Raw genomic sequence first — 18,183 nt, 5'->3', positions numbered from 1 at the left:
GGATACGTTCATCGGTCAGGGTGAAGATGAGTGTGTGCGGAGCAAGTCCAAATAAGAAAGAGGACTTTTCAAATGTTAAGTTGTAAATCATAATGATAAAAGGCCATAACAATCCAATTAGACCCACACATAATTAGATGTTGAATAAGAAAACAAATCAGCATCAACGGTGAACACAAAGCTGACTGATAAGGCTAATATTAGTGTCAAGTTTGATGAAATACTTTGTGTGGAACTGGAAAGAAAAAGACGCGCTGATGTTGAAACCTTGAATAAAGGACTGTGTGGTGATGCATAAAAACTAAAATGATCCTATATGTGTTGAAAGGGGTGTCAAGGAAGGAAGTGAGGGAAAAGGGGAAGAAAGGGATTGCCTACTAGTCTGCATATGCAGTTGAAAGGAGAAAGACATGTATGTTTTCTGAATAAAAAAAACCCTCGATACATTCTTAATAAATGTGCTGTCCATATAATATTAAATAAATGAACCTGTTATTTTCAAATACACAGTATTGCTGATTTCCTTGGCAGATTTTCAAATCAGGGGTAGCGACTCAACTTGCTTTGCCAGGGGGAAACTTTTGCAAAATGACAGGTCAGGGGCCAGTTAATAAACATTAATAACATTTCTAATGGAAAAAACAACATTAAAAGGCCCGTTGATCCTGAGCTCCTCTCTCGGTTGAGTCTAGGGGATTCTTCCCTTACACTTTCCTATTAACAATCTATCTAGTTTTATGCATATTATGCAGTCCTGCATTCTATTTATATGAACAAACAATGTTTTATTTTCATTGTGAATCAGAAAAGGGTCTGAGTCTGAAAAGTAAAGGCAATGCAGAAGTGCGTTTAGCTTGTAGGGGCGAATCTTCTGGTTATAAATAGAAATGCGATTGTATAGAATAGAAGTAAAATAGACTTTAAAGTAGCATAGGATTTAGGGCGTGGCCTATGATCACTAATTGGCCCATGTTTGGTCAACTAAAACCGTCTAATACAGCATTGGGTTATACTAAGCTCCAACCCTCTCGTGTCCCTTCTGGCTTCAAAGAACCAAGATGGCGACGACCAAAATGCTGAACTCGAGTTTCAAAGCAGCAGCGACGGTCCACAAACCTGGGCCACATCAATGATGTCTTCATCCACCTCTTATATACACCTGGTGAAAGAGATATCACCGGAAATAAGGGGAGAGAGAGAGACTTCAAGAATGCAGTGCCCCTCCAGCTCCATGAATGATGCTTTTATGGTAATTGATGTATCACTGCTCCCTGTGAGAGGCCTGCCTGTGTGTCAGGGCCCAGGTGAAAAGGAAGGGCAGGGCTGAGGGCGTGAGGAAAGGAGTGAGCGCAGGGAACAGGTCGGTCCAGTTATCCTCCGCGAGGTGGATGTCTGGGTGGTGACACACCTGCTAACCTGTCTGGGAGGAGCTGCCAGCGTCAAACCCTTTGGTGACGTAAGTGTGTGTTTGAGTGTGTTTGAGAGGAACCAAAGAGAGAGAGAGGAGAGACGAGCGGGAGCCACAGGGTGAGGAAGACAGGGACGAAGAAGAGAGAGAGAGAGAGAGAGGTTTCTTTCTGCCTGACTCTACGCGACCTCCAGGATGTTTAAGAAAAAGGAGAGTAAGGAATCGGGCAAGATAAGCAAGTGAGTTTTCCCCCCCGAGGACTTTGTGAATGTAACGCATGTATGAACGTATGTGTGTGACACCGTATCTCGGCCATGTCACCCCTCCTGTTCTTCCCCAGCCCAGAACTGTGTCCTGTCTCCTGTGCGTGCTGTTGTCCTCTTTCCCTTTCAGCGTTGCCCTCTTTTTGCGTTGAATGTTTACTCAGGCAGTTTCTCCACTTAATTCAAGTGCTCCGATAAACCGAGGTTAATCCTCAGTGAGGCTGAAAGATGATGTTTGCCTGAGGCCAGGTATTCTTGCTGGTGATTATATTTCAGTGAGAAAAACAAATCTCGTTTTCTCTGATGTGGCTGTGTTGAACACAGAAAAAGTTGAATTTTGATGTGAAAGGTGTGAAATGTCCCTTTCGTGTATTAAGCGTACGGAGACGTGGACCGTCAGGAGACACAGGTTCATTCATTGTCATTCGGAAAGTGGCAAAAGAAAACTGCTGGTCTCACTCAATTTCACTCTGTCCCGTACTTCTCTAAGAAACGATGGGAGCAGGTTGTGTTTGTGTTCTCGAACACGATGTGATTTATTGACACAACAGCTTTTTACTGCACTTTAAAACACACCGCGTGTGACAAGACCACCAGTTTGTGCGAGAGACACGTTCAGCTCCCAAAGTGAGTCACACGTTCCACCTTTTCTGTCCCTGTTTGATGTCACAATACTGACGTGGTTTCACAGGCCAGCTGCGTTCAGCTTCTGCCGTGGACGTGATGTCTGATGAGGGCTCGGCTGCTCAGCTGGTTTCTTTCTCTCAGGAGGGCGTTGGTTCCCAACTGTACTTAACGGTGTGACACAGGACATGTTGCTCCGTCTGTTTCCATCACCAATTAAATTAATAAAGATTAATAAATAGGGCTGCGACTAACGAGTTTGTTGTTTAAAATAATTGATTCCTAATTGTGGTTTATTAATTGTCAGCAAATCCATTGCCCAATTATTCAATTTTTCTCTTATTTCCATTGAAATTGAATTGATAGAAAACAGAGAAAAACAGCAAATTCAGCAAATATTTCATGTGTTTTACATGATAACTTACTTTGATGAAGATAATTTATTTTGTTGGTTTTATACCAGCAGAAGTGTCTTTGCCGCTGAGGACTCTGCATTCAAGGTCAACTGGTTCTTTGTGGACATCAATGGGCAGACCCGGCAGAGTGGAGCTGTTCATTAGCTTATGAAATGAAATTCATCTTTTATGATGTGATTGGGTCATAACCTGCTGAGAACAACTCCTGCAGCTTTGGGCTCCTTCCAGCCTCTTTAAGTCCCAACATTCAACACAACTGGATTCTATTATCAAAAATTGGGAGCTGGGAGGCACATTTTAAAAGTTACAGCTAAATCAGGGAGTGTATTGTGGTAAAGGTTGTGTGATCTTCCAACTAACTCAAACAAATGTAGACCTGCCCTTAAAAATTATGCGGGTTATCCAGTTATCCTACTTGCAAATCAACTCCACCGTCCCCGCTCGCCGTTCATGAATGGAACAAAAAAAGGTCCCTTTTAACTCATTATATAATCTGTATTTAATGTATTCTTTGCCATTGAGCTCACGAAGCACAACACATTCAACACGACAATAAAGCAAAGAGTGCTCGTTGACACAAGGGTTCACTTTTAAAACTCACACAAGCAGCTTGTGTCCCGAGCTGTCAGCCGACCATCAGCTCCTGGACTCATGTCCTCCACAACCTCCCCTCCCTCACACCCAGTAGATATAGAGGTATTTTTAGCTTTTATTTTACTCTTAAAATCCACAGCAGGAAAAGGTAAAAGACCTTTAATTGAATGATGTTTCTGGTTTGCCTTATTGACAACATCTTACGATTATATTAAAATACATCATGTCAGGCTCTTACTTCATCTTCCACTCACCTTTTTCAAGACTATTCCTATTATAAGGAAATAAAGAAGCGTTATGATTAATTCTCAGAAAGCAAACAAGGTATACAAATAATTTAAAGACACCACAAGAAAGAACAAGTGATATAAACGCATGTACATCACAGTATCACGCTTATTCATGAATCCATGGTCTGCGGACTTATCAGGGTCCTTGTCCTCATTGTCTCTTTCTTTAATGTGTGTGACATACCTGTCGCTCCTGCTATGTGAGCAGGAATAGGGAGGTCATTGTCCAATCGGCTGCAGAACCAGCTCAGTGAGTCAGAGCAGGAAGAGGAACTCTGCATTCTTCTGTCGCTCCATTATTTAGGAGCGCTGCGAAAATTGCATTCAGGCCGTCCCAAACCGACATTCTATAAAATGGTCTCGTGGGACATGACTTTGAAGGAGCTTCGGTATGTGGATCAATTATCCAGCGAGGTCCTTGCCAACATTTTTGGCTCGGTGTCACAATCCAGCGTGATTTCAAATGTGCATGCATTTTTATGATATGTCAGTGGATAGGAGTGGAGTCTTTGGTGCAGCTGAAACTGAATTTAGAATGTAAATGATGGATGTTGGAAAGATGTTTCTCAAAAAATTATATATATATATATCTTTTTGTAAGGCTGCTTTAAATGGAGACACTGGACGTTTTGACACAACTCATTGAATAGAGTCCTAAATTAATCCTGCAATGCTCTTTAAATGGGATGCAAGTTGATAACTTGATTTACTGTGAGTGAGACCACAATAAAAAGTTTGTAACGCTCCTCTCATGTCGCCCCTTGTTTAATCTCATTAGACCGCTAACATTAGACGATTTGATTTAATTTGCATTCACTGGAATCCTCATCTCATGTGTCTTCATTTGAATCCTTTTAGTCTTCATTCTAATCCACATCACACATAGATGTATTGTCTTTACGAATTAATTCAGAATTATATGTACAGTTCATCCTTCGTCGTCAACGTGTGTGATTTGTCGGGTTAGGTTTGGTTTTGATCAAATTAAATGCTGAACTCAGTCTCGATAACGCGATGTCTGACCTGTGCTTCATCTGTGTCCTCCTCCTCCTCCCCCTGCAGGGCCCAGGCCAGCAGCTTGGCCTTGCTGGTCGCCCAGATGCAAAAGAATGCCGACACAGTGGAGAAAGACATCCTCAGGTCCGAGGAGCTGATGGCTGTGGTGAGAACACACACACACGCACACACACACACTGAATGACGAACGCAAATAAATCGTTTTTACCGGCAGCTGTCTCGAAAATAAACAACTGTTGTCTACTTCCATCAGGATGCTGAGAATGACAAGAAAGAGCAGCCCTTTCAGCACCAGGCTGAGATATCCCTGAAGCTGGGCGAGGCCGAGGGCCTGCTGCTGGACCTCTTCCTGGATGTCGGCAAAGCCAAGAAGTCCCAACATCCACAGGCCAGAGAGATCGAGAGCGAGTGAGTCGAGACAACACTCACGACACTGCTGCCCAAAGCATATCAGGTTTAAGACACTATAGAGGCCATTGCAGTTCAAAATGTAACAAACAGATGTTAGATTAGATTAGATATTCCTTTATTAGTCCCAGTGGGGAAATTTCAGGAGGTAAATTTCAGGATCACAGCAGCGGGTGCACATTAGAGCAATAATACAAAATAAAAATAAAACACAATAACAATACAAAATACAAAATACTAATATTAAATAATAAATATACAGAGAATGTTACACTGAAACTTCCCCAGTTGATTATTTACATTAGGACAATTACTTTCTGTGTTGAACATTTTGTCAAATATGCGAGTAAGGCATCATCTAATGCAGACTTTTGGTGAATTTAGGAAAAATGTACAGATGCAGATAGACAGAGTGGTAAAAAAAACAGCACCATGTGTATTTTGGATGTTGTCTTTCCACTAATAGCCCCAAAATCCTATCGTTGATCAACGCATGATGAAAACATATTTCTGCTCAATAAAGAAAAAACGTCTTTGTTTCTTTGCATCTCTTCTGCCCTCTGATGACTCCAGCGTCCTCCTCCTCCACGAGCGCTGGTTGAAGGACTGCGCCTTCTACCGAGACATCTTCGAGCAGGTTGACGACGTGTCGCGGATGCCCAGAATCGACTGGGCGCCTGTTTTCAACGACAAACAAGTGCGTATAAATAACACTGAACATTTGAGCCTGTCTGGCTAAATGATTAGAGGACCCAGGACTGATGATAGAAGTGATCTTAAAGGGTAACGGTGGCAGTAGGTTATGTATTTGTCAACTAATCACATAAAACGACCAAAACCAACCATGACAATATTAAATAAACCATGCTGTAAATCCTCCATCTTCCCCATATTGAACATATTAAGTTAAACTCACTCCAGAGTGTTATTTGTGTCCACATCCCATTAACTGTGTTTATCCGGTGTGCGCTCAGAAACTGGTGAACATGGAGAAGTACGGCCCCAACATGTCAGACGTGGAGAAGCAGGTGGCTGCTCACAACATCCTGCACAAAGAGGTCGAGGCCTACAACTCGCAGCTCTGCATCAGCTCGGCCGGCAGCAAGGTCAACATGAAAACATTCTTCCCCACAGCAGCTGATTTAAACCATTTAACGTCTCGTCTTTAATCTCAATGAAAACCGTTTTCCAGCCGCTCATCGGGTACCTTGTTGTCTTGTTTTTGTTTTAGGAGAAATATGTGGAGCTGAAGAAGCAGTACAACAATCTACTGGTGAGTAGTGGGGTTGTAAAAGCGACATTTTTTGTTATAAATATATTTGAGTTGGACTATAAAGACAATGAGTGAACATCTTTTGAGGGATTTAAAAATGTATTATAATAATAATGCCACTTCGACCTTTGAGTCGCACGTTATATTTTCTTGTACATTTCTTTGCTATATCATCCATCACATATGAAATATTAAAACAAATGTTGAGCTATTTGCCTCTTCTACCTCACGAATATGCCATTTTTTAGTAATACATAAAAAATACAGTTTGATTTTGACATGAACATGTATACAGTCGGAGCTTCTCCGGTTTCATTGAGCGTTATTTCATTTGGTCTCAGGACAACTCCAAGTGGCGTCGCCACTACCTGAACAGTCTGTACGAATACATGCACGGCTGCAATAAGGAGCTGGTCTTCCTGGGAGAAGAGCAAGATAAGATCAAAAAGCAGGACTGGAGTGATCGCATGGTGGACCCCCCTGACGTCCGCAGGCAGTACGAGGTCAGTGAAACTTTACCGGGCCTGATTTATTCTGTGCTTGGATTAGCGGACATCTTAATAATCTAATTGTACTTCAATCAGAACTTCAAGAACAACAGCCTGCTGGCCCACGAGAACGAGGTGAACAAACTGCAGGACGAAGGAGAAAGACTCGTTGGACTGAAGCACCCAGCCAGTGACACCATTCAAGTAGGTCTCGTTACCCAGAATGCGTGGCTTTCTAAAGCAAAGGCACCACTTTGAAGGCCAGAAGTCTTTCAACTCATTTGAATGCCACTGACATGTTACGTCTCACCTTCAGGCTCAGAAAGACGCCGTTCGAAGCGAGTGGCAGAAATTCCTCAATCTCTGCATTTGTCAAGAGACGCACCTCGACAGTGTGGAGGAATTCAAAAAGGTACATTTGGGAACATAAACCGCAATTTGTCATCACAATAATCTGCGTTTGAGTGAAGTTTGTGTGAGAAGACGTTGATGGTGACCCATTCAGGTTTCATCCAGATGAAATATGTATTTGTGCTATTTTTACAGTACCAAATGGAGACTGAGCAGCTGTCAGAGACGCTGTCCAAACTCAACAAGAGCCTGGACCCCAATTCCATCAGCAAGAATAGCACCTCGGCAATGATGCAGCTCGAGGTACTGAGACAGAATCAAGGACTGCATGTCAATACCCAGAACAAGATCAACGTGCACCTCCCTGTGGGAAAGAAAATAGCCTGTAGCTCCAATTTCTCTCATTGTGAAGCTATATGAAGAAGTAAAAAAGGACACATTGGAAGAATGATCTATTTCTTTATTGAATGTATGTTACTTTGTATATGTGTGTTATTTGTATACCTTCCTAACTAACATACTTTATGTGTGTTGTTTTGCTTTTATTTTCTAATTGGTTTATTTGACAGGAGCCATGAACAACCGAAAAACTGAAATTTTAAAAGATTAAGAAAAAAATGAAAAATGTAATCTGTGGTTCCTTGTCAGACACTCAAATAAGACACTTAATATAATACAATTATTATATTAAGTGTCTTATTATATATAATAAAACAAATCCAATACACAGCATTACAAGTATGCTCAAATACTACAGTACACCATCCATCAATATTTAAAACCACATTTTTTTATTTAAAAAAATTATATTTGTTATAAAGTCTTGGGTATTGTTTGCTTTTATTTAGCTGTGAATCTCGCATATTCCCCTCAATTGAAAAGAGGTATCAGAAGTCCGGCTCAGTGGGTTCTTCCCACAATTCACAATAACAAAACCATTTAACCCTTGTGTTGCCTTCGGGTCAATTTGACCCGATTCAATGTTTCACCCTCCTGTTACCTTTATATTTACTAACATATTTTACCCTTGAGGTCAATATGACCCCAGCTATTAAAATCTCCAGAAAATTATTAGAATTAATATTGTTTTCCAAGTTTAAGTGTGAGGTACTTTATGTTTGTTTGTTGACTCCCGAAAGAACACCGACATTAAACATTGAATCGGGTCAAATTGACCCGAAGGCGACACAAGGGTTAAACATGTTGGACACTCTCCCAGGAGAAGAGTATTGATGCGATATCTGTGTGTCTTTCCCCACCAGGCCGAGGAGAAGACCGTACAGAACAGTGAACAGCAGCTGGCCGACCTGAGGAGACGCAGCACGACCATCGCTCCTCTGAAGCTGCGACGCAGCAACACCAACAGATCCATCACAGTGGAGGCCCTGTGTGACTGGGAGACAGAAAAGGTGGAGCTCCTTAACCGGCCCAAACGGGCAAATATCCACAGCTGAGATGGTTCGATCATGTTCCCTGTCCTCGTGTGTTTCCTAATACACTTTGTTTATTATCACCATCCAGGATTCTCTGGAAAGAGGCGAGAAGTTCACCCTGAGAGCTAAATCAGACGAGAACTGGGCCATCACCTCCAACGATGGGGAAACAAAAACCTTCCCCGGAGTTTGCTTCCAGATCCCTCCACCTGATACAGAGGCCATCGACAAAGTGGACCTGTAAGTAATGCAGGCTTGTATTATGATGCAGCTAAAACAAACAATGCAACAATATCAGTCGTTCATACTGTGTCTATTCACTTTTTTTCCAATTCATTAGGTTGGGTGATGAACTGACAGATATCAAGAAGAGAAGAACTGCTCTGTTGGCATCGCTGAAGAATCACAAATACGAGGTCTCCAGGTCCCAAAAATCTGGTAATTGTCTATCAGTTGAATACTTAAATATCCTCATGAAACATCGTTGCTTCTTTAAACCATAATAATGATTAATGAATAGTTGCACAATCAGACAAGGCAACTATAATAACCGTGCATGTTTCTACATTCAGCCCCGGTGTCTTCTGCCCCCCTGGACCCCAAGGCCAAAGTCCTCTCTCAGCAGCTGGACAAGCTGGACAGTGACCTGACCAGCGCCGAGGAGAGCATGCTGAGCCGCCTGCGAGCCCCGCTGAGCCGCACCGACCCGGCCGGAGATCTGGCCAAGAGGATGAAGGAACAGGAGGTGAGAGGACTGAAGTCACAGATGTTGGCACAACTCATGTGATTCATTTAATCCTCATTCACTGGAGCCAAGGTCGTTCCTGTTGGCATGTTCCAGCCTATATTCTCTGGATGACTTCCTGTCTGATATGTGATGACTGACTGCCCTGCGGTGCACGTATCTAAAGTATCTACATTTGTCCCTGATAGGAAGCTGCCAGGGTTCTGAAGGACCTGGAGAAGAAGAAGCAGGCGATTCATGCTGACCTACAGTCCACAGATTCCGGCAGTACCTTCTCTGCACTGCCTCTCAAGCTGAGCGACGCCAACAACAAGCACAACAGCATCGCAGCGCTCGCTGACCTCTACACCAAAAAGTAAGTGTATGTTTTGATTTGGAAGTTGCTCGTATGCAGATGCATGGGGAAAGGGATTTGTATTTTATCTCCAATAAAAATCTTCGTTTGTTTCCGGTTGAAAAACTGCAAGTTGAAACCTTTTCCTCAAAAAATGAAATAAATAATCTCTATTTTTTTTCACGCTTTGCCACGGTAGCAGATAATCTCACTCGGCCTACACTTATCAATGATTGTATCCTTTTTTCAGGGCTAATGCTTCTCTCAACCTGGAGAATCAGATCAAGAAGGTGGACGGCCTCGTCTCTGGGTTTGAGAAAAAGCTGAGTGACGACGGTCCAATCCCTGATGTGCCGAATGCAATCCAAGCCCGCACTCAGGACATTCGGGTGAGGAACTCTTACCTCGACCACATAAAAGGTGGTTCTCTCTCACAGGTTCGACCGATTTTTTAAATTGTGTGTCTCTTTTGTCGTATTTAGTACAAGCAGAGGTCTGTGATGGAGGCTCAGGATGACATGAGGAAGCTGAGCCAGGATCTGGAGACCACCGAGCAGCTGTGCAGCTCTCTGCAGCAGGGCCACCAGGAGTACTGCCCTGACATCCGGCGCCAGGGGACAGAGGTCAAGCAGTTGCAGACCCGTTACGCCAACGTAAACAATCAGCTGAAGGAGAGGTGAGAATCAGACTCTGTTGCATCGATGTACATCAGTGTGTGTGTGTGTGTGTGTGTGTTGGTAGTTTCATCAGCTGATCCCTAAACTGTTATCTCCAGATTGTGTCTCGGGCTGCAGATAGGGGGGTTGGAGGAGCACTCAGCTTTGTTATCACTAGCGGGCCCCTGCCTGCTCGTGGCAGCCTAAGATTAGTGAGTGAGGAGTCGGTGGTAGTATAATACAGGAATTAAAGGTTTTGAGAAAATGTGAGTCACCCCCACCGCAATAAGTCCTTGAGCATACAGCCGTTAAAGCTACCCAAAAATAATGCAAGATCAGACGTAGACAGACCCAGAAAACACAGACTACATCCAGAAAGCAGATACATTGATATGATCAGCCTTTATAAAGTCAATTGTTTAATTTTCTGTCATATTGATGCATTATCCCAGAGAAAGCATCTTACAAGAAGCTGCATCCAAGAACCAGGACTTTCAGAGCACATCCCACTCCCTGAAGTCCTTCCTGGACAACCTGCCGCAAAACACCATCAACCTCAATGATGATCTGTCTCAGGTCACTGCCAAGGAAAAATCCCAAGAGGTACGGCTGTGATTTATTGACACATATTTCCCATTCTCTCCATGCAAATCTGTAAACTCAGCTGTACATAAAGGATGCATTATATAACTAACTCACAGTGATGAATGTCTGTTAAATCTTTCACCACAGAGGGTGGTAGAGGACCTGAACAGGAAGGGAGATGACATGGAAAGAGTGACTGACCTGTCTGAAGACATGCAGAGTCTCCTCAATGTAAGACAATGCTGTACAATATTAGTAAGGGACTGAATTGGTGATAGGAAAACGAACATATCTCGATTGTTACCATCAGTTATGACATAATTGTATCAACTTTCTAATTCATGGACTTTCAATAAAAAAAATATGCAAATAGACCACAATTGGAAAAACAAGCATACTTGACTCTGTGCCTGAGAATGATTCTAAACGTCTGTGCAGGATTACGAGCTCAACGTTGACAAATACAACAATGCACTCGAGGATGCTGGAGCCACCATTGCTCAGAAACCTGCCATGATGACACTGAATGATGCTGTTCAAAAAGAGGTAACATTTGAACCCGTTAAATGAATGTACATTTGTTACGTTCATTAAAAGTTCAAGGAGGCTGATGGTTAGCTGCGTCTCTTGTTTATTGCAGGAAAAAGGTCTGATCAACCGTTACGCTGAAGCAACAGCTGAAAACACCCAACGCCAAAAACAGATGGGTTTGGCAAAGAATCTCATTTTACAAGTAAGAAAGCAGGTCACCTCTTCAGTACAAATCCTGTTTTCTATTAAACTATTTAAAGTATCGCAAAATCACTTGACGACGTATTGCAATCCAACTAATTAGTTTTTCTGCTGCAGAATGAAGAGAAAGTCACACTGGTGGCACATCAGCAAGTGCAACTTGAGAGCCAACAAAGGGGTGCTTCTGAACTGGACGGTCTGTTGAAAGAGCTGGACGAAGAGAAGGAGAGGAAAGTTCATACCGAGGCAGAGCTGAGAAACTTTAAAGAGAGGATGATGTCGCTGAAGAGTCGCAGAGGGGTGGAGCGTGTTGAGGAGAAAGAAGTACTGCAGTACTACCGTGACCCGAAACTTGAAAACGATTTAACTGATCTGCAGAGAACACTGCATGAAGAGTCCATTAGGCGTAGCACCACCCACACTGAGGTTGAGGTGTTCAACAAGAAAATGATTATCCTGGAGGAAACAGTCAAAAACGCACCCCTAAAACTGGTGACCAGAGAGGTGACAGAGTTTGAGAGAGATCCTCAGCTGGACGTAGAGGCGGCTAAGGCGAGAGACGAGATAGCGAAGATGAGAGATGAAGTTCGATTGAAGGAAGGGGAACACATTCAGATGAGGACAGAAGTCACGATTCTCCAGAATAAAAGACCACCTATCAAAGAGAGGGTGGTAAAGAAGGAAGTGCTGAAAGTGGAACAGGACCCGCAGATGTTGAGAGCGGTGCGGACATTTGAGATAGAAATTTCGGACGAGAACAACAAGATCAAGCTCATTAATGATGAAATCTTCCAGACGAGGAGCCAGATTAATGCTCTTGAGAGACTGATTCCTAACATCAAACCGAAGGTCATCACGAAGGAAGTGAAAAAGATTGAGCAAGACCCTGAGCTCATCATTGAATCTAAGAGGATTCAGACAAACTTGGAGGAAGAGAAGATTGAAAACAGCGCCTTGTCCAAGCTGTTGATGGAGCTACACAGTCGCCACCGAGAAGTTCAAGACTGGAGACCAAAGGTTGAGGTGAAGGAAATCGTCAATGAGATCTACCGAATAGACCCCACCACAGAGATGGAGATAATGCGCAACAGGAAAGAGATACAAGACTCCAACAAGCACTGCTCTGATCTGGAGAGGGACATCACCAAGATAACCACTGAAGTGAATATCCTACGCTCTGAGAAGCCCAAGGTGGAGTTTAAAGAAGTTATCCACGAGGTGGTTAAGGAGGAAAGAAGCCCTGAAAATGAGAGAGAGATTCACAGGCTGAATGATCAGGTGAACCATTTACACACCACGTTCAACTCCATCCAGGACAAGGTGAAAGTGCACAGGCAAGAAAGAGATGAATGGAAGACTGAGAAATCAAAAATCGAGACCAAAGTCCTCACCAGAGAGGTCATCAGGTACCAACCTGATCCTCTGGTGGAGAAAGAAGCTGACCGCTTGAGAAGAGATGTGCGGGACGAGGCACAGGTGCGGCGCAACACTGAAGAGTTGGTGTTTGATCTTCAAAACAAATACATCTTGTTGGAGAGGCAGAAGCCACAGGAGAAAGTGGTTATTCAGGAGGTTTTGCGTTTACAGAAGGACCCAAGGCAACAGATGGAGCACGAAAAGCTCAGCAGGAACCTGGACCAAGAAGTACAGACCCGCCGTCAGCTAGATCTAGAGTTGCAGCAGCTAAGAACAAAGGTGGAAGACAAAGAGAGGACCATCAGAGAGAGCGATGAGCGCCAAAAGAAGAGTCAAGCCGAGTTTGAACTCAAAGAGATCCGTCTGCGCATTAGACAGCTGGAAAATGCCCCACCTCCTGTTGAAGAAAGTATTATTGTCGAGGAGGTACTGAAGGTTGAAAGAGACCCAAAATTGGAGAGGATGACAACAGGCCTTCGGTCAGACATGGACAAGGAATCCAACAATATGCTGCGTTTCCAGAGAGACATCCGTAACATGAACCTCAAGATTGAGATCTTGCAGAGGGAGAAGTCTGGTGAGAAGACGGTGTACAAAGAAGTTGTCCGTGTTGAGAAAGACCAGGCCGTCGAAGCCGAGAGGGATCGACTGAGGGAACAGGTCTCCCAGCACAAATTTAACAGACAGGACACGGAAGATCAAATCCGACGTCTGAGTGATAAAATCAACTTCCTGACAAACAACAAATCTAGCACTTCAAGAGAGGGGACTACCTTGAATTCGAACAAAGACGCCTTACAGAGGGAGAAGGACGACCTCACCCGGGAACTCAGGACACTCGAGGCCTCAAGACACGACATCAGTTTATCTTTCCAGCAGCAGAGCAAGCTGATGAGCGAGAGAACACAGATGATCAGGAAGAGGAGTGTGATGATGGGATCTGACACTCAGCGCCTGGAGAGGGAGATCCTGGATGAAAAAGACCAGATCCATCAGCGAGACAGCAAAATCCGCAAGCTTCTGCTGAACGTGCAGAAAGAGGAACATGCCGAGACAAGGACCAAAGAGACCAATGTCTCCACCAAAATCACCATTCTGGATCCAGATACAGGCAAAGACATGTCCCCGTACGATGCCTACATGCAGGGCCTGATTGATCGTCTACAGTACGTTCATCTGCAGGAGCTTGAGTGTGACTGGGAGGAGATTACTTCCCTGGGACCCGATGGGGAGACATCTGTACTGCAGGATCGCAAGAGTGGAAAGCAGTACTCCATCAAAGATGCCGTGAGTGAGGGCCGGCTGACAGAGAATGAGCTACAAAAGTACAAAACAGGCAAGATGCCCATCTCAGAGTTTGCCTTGCTGGTTGCAAGTGACACTAAGAAGCAATCCAAGTTAAACTCAATCCAAAACTCCACCAGCAACACACTGAACTCAGCATTCTCAGCCATCTCCAACGGCAAAGAAATCTTCCCAGTTGCTGGAATAATGGATACAAGCACGTCCACCTGCTATTCAATACGCAACGCCACCATGCGTAACCTAATCGACCCGACCACCGCCCAAAAGCTTCTGGAGGCTCAGGCATCAACAGGTGGGATCATTGACATCAGCAACAATCAGAGGTACGCAGTGAACAAGGCAGCAGTCAGAGGCCTCGTAGAGGATAGTCAACTGCAGAGGCTACTCAACGCACAAAAGGCCTTCACTGGTGTTGAAGACCCCATGACCAGAGAGCTTTTGTCTGTTGGAGAAGCGGTTCAGAAAGGCTGGATGCCGAAGGACGCTGCCATGTACTACTTGGAGGCACAGCACCTGACGGGTGGTCTGGTCAATCCCAAAACCGGCCGCAGGGTGAGCATCATTGACGCCATCGGGGCCAAAATGATCGACAACGCGATGGTGAGGGAGCTGCAGGCCGAGTCGACCTACACCAAGAGTATTTTAGACCCCAACACAAAAGAGAAGATCAGCTACAAACAAGCTCTGGGTCTCTGTAAGAAAGACCCGATGTCAGGCTTACCAATGCTGCCTGTCCCCGCCAAAGAGGCTGGTAACAACTCGTCTAGATATGCAAGATTCTAGATATGTTTACAACGTAGTTCGAGTTAATTGGTCTGTGGAGTCATGTGGTAAAAATGGTGATTATGTTAGATCCATAAATTAATTACAATGTACATTTTGACTCAGGAAAGATCTTCAACTGCAAAACTTGATTGCTGCTGTGTTGCTTTTGTTTACCAAACATGTCGGATGTGGGCAGATGTTTTTTTCCATTTAATTTAAAAACAGAGAATATAAATGCAGTTATCTTTGTTTTTATTGTTGTATTAGGGAAACTGGGACATGATGCAATGCTTTTTACAAAAAATGATTTTATTCTGTATTACTCATGGGCTATTTTTGACACTGTTGACTTTAAACTCATTCTTGTTTGATACTTTATGAAGTAGCACATATCAATAAATGTAAATTATAATGGTTAAAGATAATCGACTCCCTCACTTTCACAGCTGCGTCTTTTAAAATAAAACACCCCAGCTTCTCAACATTTACTTTCAAGAACGTAATATCAGATTCAAACTTATTTTAAGAAACCTGTAAAAATATAAAATCGGTGTGACTTCTACAACTGCTTTACACATTATGCACCTGTCAAGGATCACATGTGAGTCAGGAGTAAGAGGGAGTTTTCCTCAACACATTACATTTAGCTAACGACTTACAAACATTACATAGACCGTAACCACAGCTACAGGGAACAACTCAGGGTTAAGCATCTTGGTCAAGGACACATCGACTTGGAAGGGAATTGAACCGCTAACCACCTGATTGAAAGACGGACCTGCTAACCACTGACCCACAGTCGACCATTCCTGATATCAAATGACAAACAATGGCCTTCCACTCCGCCCGGTGAACATGAATGACTCAAAAGCGTGGGATCTGTGGCTGTAGAATGAAGCCCGAGACCTGTACAGCTCTCTGACTCACTGTTCATTTTGAAGGTGTTCAGAGCTGTAAATACAAAATATTGACTATATGCATGCATTAGAATGCTTAATTTTTTTTATGGTAGTAACCTGTATAGATACAGGCCGATGCTTTGAAAATGTCTTTATTAATATGGTTAAAACATGGACTCATAAAAATATTTTATTAAAAAGATTTCTATTCAAATAAAAATACAATTCAGCTAAACTTCATTGATCCATCCCAGTTAGAAAGTATATATATATATATAAATAAATAAATAAATAAAAGGTACAAAGAGCTAAAAAGGCTAGAATTTGTTTTCATATATCCATAGTTTGGTTTTAATCAATATCACATGACCCATACCTGGTATATCTGTTGGAGTTGGAACCCTTTTAAAGCATTTGTGAATGATATGGGATCATAAATTCACTTGAGCACACACAGCGTCACTCCTGTGGACTTTGGCAAACCGCCTCAGAGGCAGCGCTGCAGTCCTGATACTCGTCGAGCACCCTGATCACGTTGCATGTGCATCGTCAGGTGGGTGCTCCCTCTCCCTGAAGAAGCTCCTTTGCTCGTTGATGGCTTTCTGTAGAAGAGCAACGTTGACTCCGTCAACGCAGTTCAACACACGGGCACGAACCATCGCACCAACCCCTGTGAGACGAGAAGATACAGATAAAGGCCTGAGAGTCCCGGACAGATTTACAGGAGCCCAGTTCTCAAGATGTAATGACGAACATGGGGTGAAAGCTAAAGAGATTTCTGTTTCAACTATTGTTCAACCCGATAGCTGTTTAATACAATATATATATATATATATGTATATGTGAATGCATGTATTTTCTATACACTATACAACTTTCTGATGGCCTGTCAATTTTTGTTTTGATGAGTATGTGGACCCGAGAAGAGGGGTAATAATAAATGATTCAGCATTCCCCCGCCACAACAGATCCTTTCTTACCGTCAGCATTTTCAATCTCACCCAGAACGATGTACTGGGCCCCAATTATTGGGTTAAAAGGTTCCACAAACAAAGTGTGAATGGCCACGTGGTGCTCTTTTGAAGCATGCTGAGCTGACAGCGTAGCCCTGGAATCCTCAGGCTGATAGCAGACAAGTCTGGGAAATTAAACAGGAAGGTTTAATGTTCAAGTCAGATGATACGATTTAATCTTTTTTTAGGTGTATTTTTATTGATTTACAGACTAATTGGTCACTACATCATGTGACGATCATATATTATGCTGCATTATTACACCACACTTAGTAGAAACAATCAGCTCCATTTAATCCAGCTACAAGGTTAAAATAATGCTGTCATGTTAATAATTCAATAATATTATGTATTATAATGAATAAATAAATAAATGACATGGCAGTACTGCTGCATTACAGTACATTTACTATAACAGTACATTTACTTTTATTTTAAAAGATATTCTGAGAATTTTTTTCTCTCCATTTAGGCCACAGAAGACCAGGTCTAGTTCAAACCATCTAGATTTGTCAAACGTGGATTTGTCTCAGGAGTGGACTGTTTATTAAAAGAGCCTCAGATCTGTGACAATTTATTCGTTTTGTGAAAACAGAAAAGGGATGATTAGCTCTCCATCCAGATCACATGAAACCTGATTAAATACACACCTGGACTGGATTAACGAGTAGACATTAGGGACAGTTTGAACACTGTTGAGAAGTGATTTATCAATTTGTGACCACGCAGTAAAATATTATTGCATAGCCCTTTCTCCATTTAGATCACATTAAACACGATCTAAATACAGCATTTGACTTGTCAAACATGAATTGCTACCTCAGCCACCATAACGCAGATATGGACTAGTACCAAACAAACTCGTTGCAAAATATAAATCGTATTTTTTTTTCATCAAAGCATCCAAACAGATTATAATCTGAAACAAAACCCACCTCCCAAAGACTCTCACTGACTCTCCCTCCTGCACTGCTCCAGAGTTTACTTCCCAGGGGAAATGAAAAGCTGCAGCTGCAGGAAGCATTACGCCCGTGGAAAGATAAATCTGAAATCGTTGAACAACGTGGGTACAGTTGATAGTAAAGAGTTGCAGAGGTCAGTGAACTGTCGTGAGCTACTTCCGGGGTGTATGTCACGTGACTCCAAACCTCTCTGCGGCTGCGTCAGG

At 43.0% G+C, this 18,183-nt stretch overlaps 2 protein-coding genes across 2 annotated transcripts; one reads left to right on the top strand and one right to left on the bottom strand.

Annotated features, from left to right (window-relative positions):
* The first annotated feature begins 1,569 nt into the window (after positions 1 to 1,569).
* Positions 1,570 to 15,342, top strand: evpla (envoplakin a). Its single transcript, XM_056409977.1, has 22 exons — positions 1,570 to 1,647; positions 4,658 to 4,757; positions 4,866 to 5,020; positions 5,594 to 5,717; positions 5,995 to 6,126; positions 6,252 to 6,293; positions 6,635 to 6,796; positions 6,878 to 6,985; positions 7,098 to 7,193; positions 7,328 to 7,435; positions 8,395 to 8,541; positions 8,654 to 8,805; positions 8,906 to 9,003; positions 9,138 to 9,310; positions 9,499 to 9,665; positions 9,895 to 10,033; positions 10,127 to 10,320; positions 10,753 to 10,903; positions 11,033 to 11,116; positions 11,324 to 11,431; positions 11,526 to 11,618; positions 11,735 to 15,342. Exons 1-22 carry the CDS (start codon positions 1,604 to 1,606, stop codon positions 15,119 to 15,121), a joined length of 5,964 nt encoding a protein of 1,987 aa, XP_056265952.1. The 5' UTR covers positions 1,570 to 1,603; the 3' UTR covers positions 15,122 to 15,342.
* ten1 (TEN1 subunit of CST complex) lies at positions 15,339 to 18,119 on the bottom strand. The gene is made up of 3 exons (XM_056409976.1): positions 17,951 to 18,119; positions 16,983 to 17,140; positions 15,339 to 16,672 (listed from the first exon to the last, which is right to left on the bottom strand). Exons 1-3 carry the CDS (start codon positions 18,037 to 18,039, stop codon positions 16,533 to 16,535), a joined length of 387 nt encoding a protein of 128 aa, XP_056265951.1. The 5' UTR covers positions 18,040 to 18,119; the 3' UTR covers positions 15,339 to 16,532.
* Between the last annotated feature and the right edge of the window lie 64 nt (positions 18,120 to 18,183).

This window comes from Pseudoliparis swirei, chromosome 24, assembly GCF_029220125.1.
Source record: "Pseudoliparis swirei isolate HS2019 ecotype Mariana Trench chromosome 24, NWPU_hadal_v1, whole genome shotgun sequence".
NCBI classification, from domain to species: domain Eukaryota; kingdom Metazoa; phylum Chordata; class Actinopteri; order Perciformes; family Liparidae; genus Pseudoliparis; species Pseudoliparis swirei.
This window is presented reverse-complemented; position numbering and strand designations above follow the sequence as displayed.

What these genes read in the sequence shown, in the direction of transcription:
- evpla (XM_056409977.1), top strand. Translation starts at nt 1,604, where the DNA reads ATGTTTAAGAAAAAGGAGAGTAAGGAATCGGGCAAGATAAGCAA. An exon ending in AACAATCAGCTGAAGGAGAG is followed by an intron (nt 10,321 to 10,752) that starts GTGAGAATCAGA and finishes GCATTATCCCAG; the next exon opens with AGAAAGCATCTTACAAGAAG. An exon ending in ACATGCAGAGTCTCCTCAAT is followed by an intron (nt 11,117 to 11,323) that starts GTAAGACAATGC and finishes ACGTCTGTGCAG; the next exon opens with GATTACGAGCTCAACGTTGA.
- ten1 (XM_056409976.1), bottom strand. Translation starts at nt 18,039, where the DNA reads ATGCTTCCTGCAGCTGCAGCTTTTCATTTCCCCTGGGAAGTAAACTCT. An exon ending in TCAGTGAGAGTCTTTGGGAG is followed by an intron (nt 17,141 to 17,950) that starts GTGGGTTTTGTT and finishes TTAATTTCCCAG; the next exon opens with ACTTGTCTGCTATCAGCCTG. An exon ending in TGAGATTGAAAATGCTGACG is followed by an intron (nt 16,673 to 16,982) that starts GTAAGAAAGGAT and finishes CTCGTCTCACAG; the next exon opens with GGGTTGGTGCGATGGTTCGT.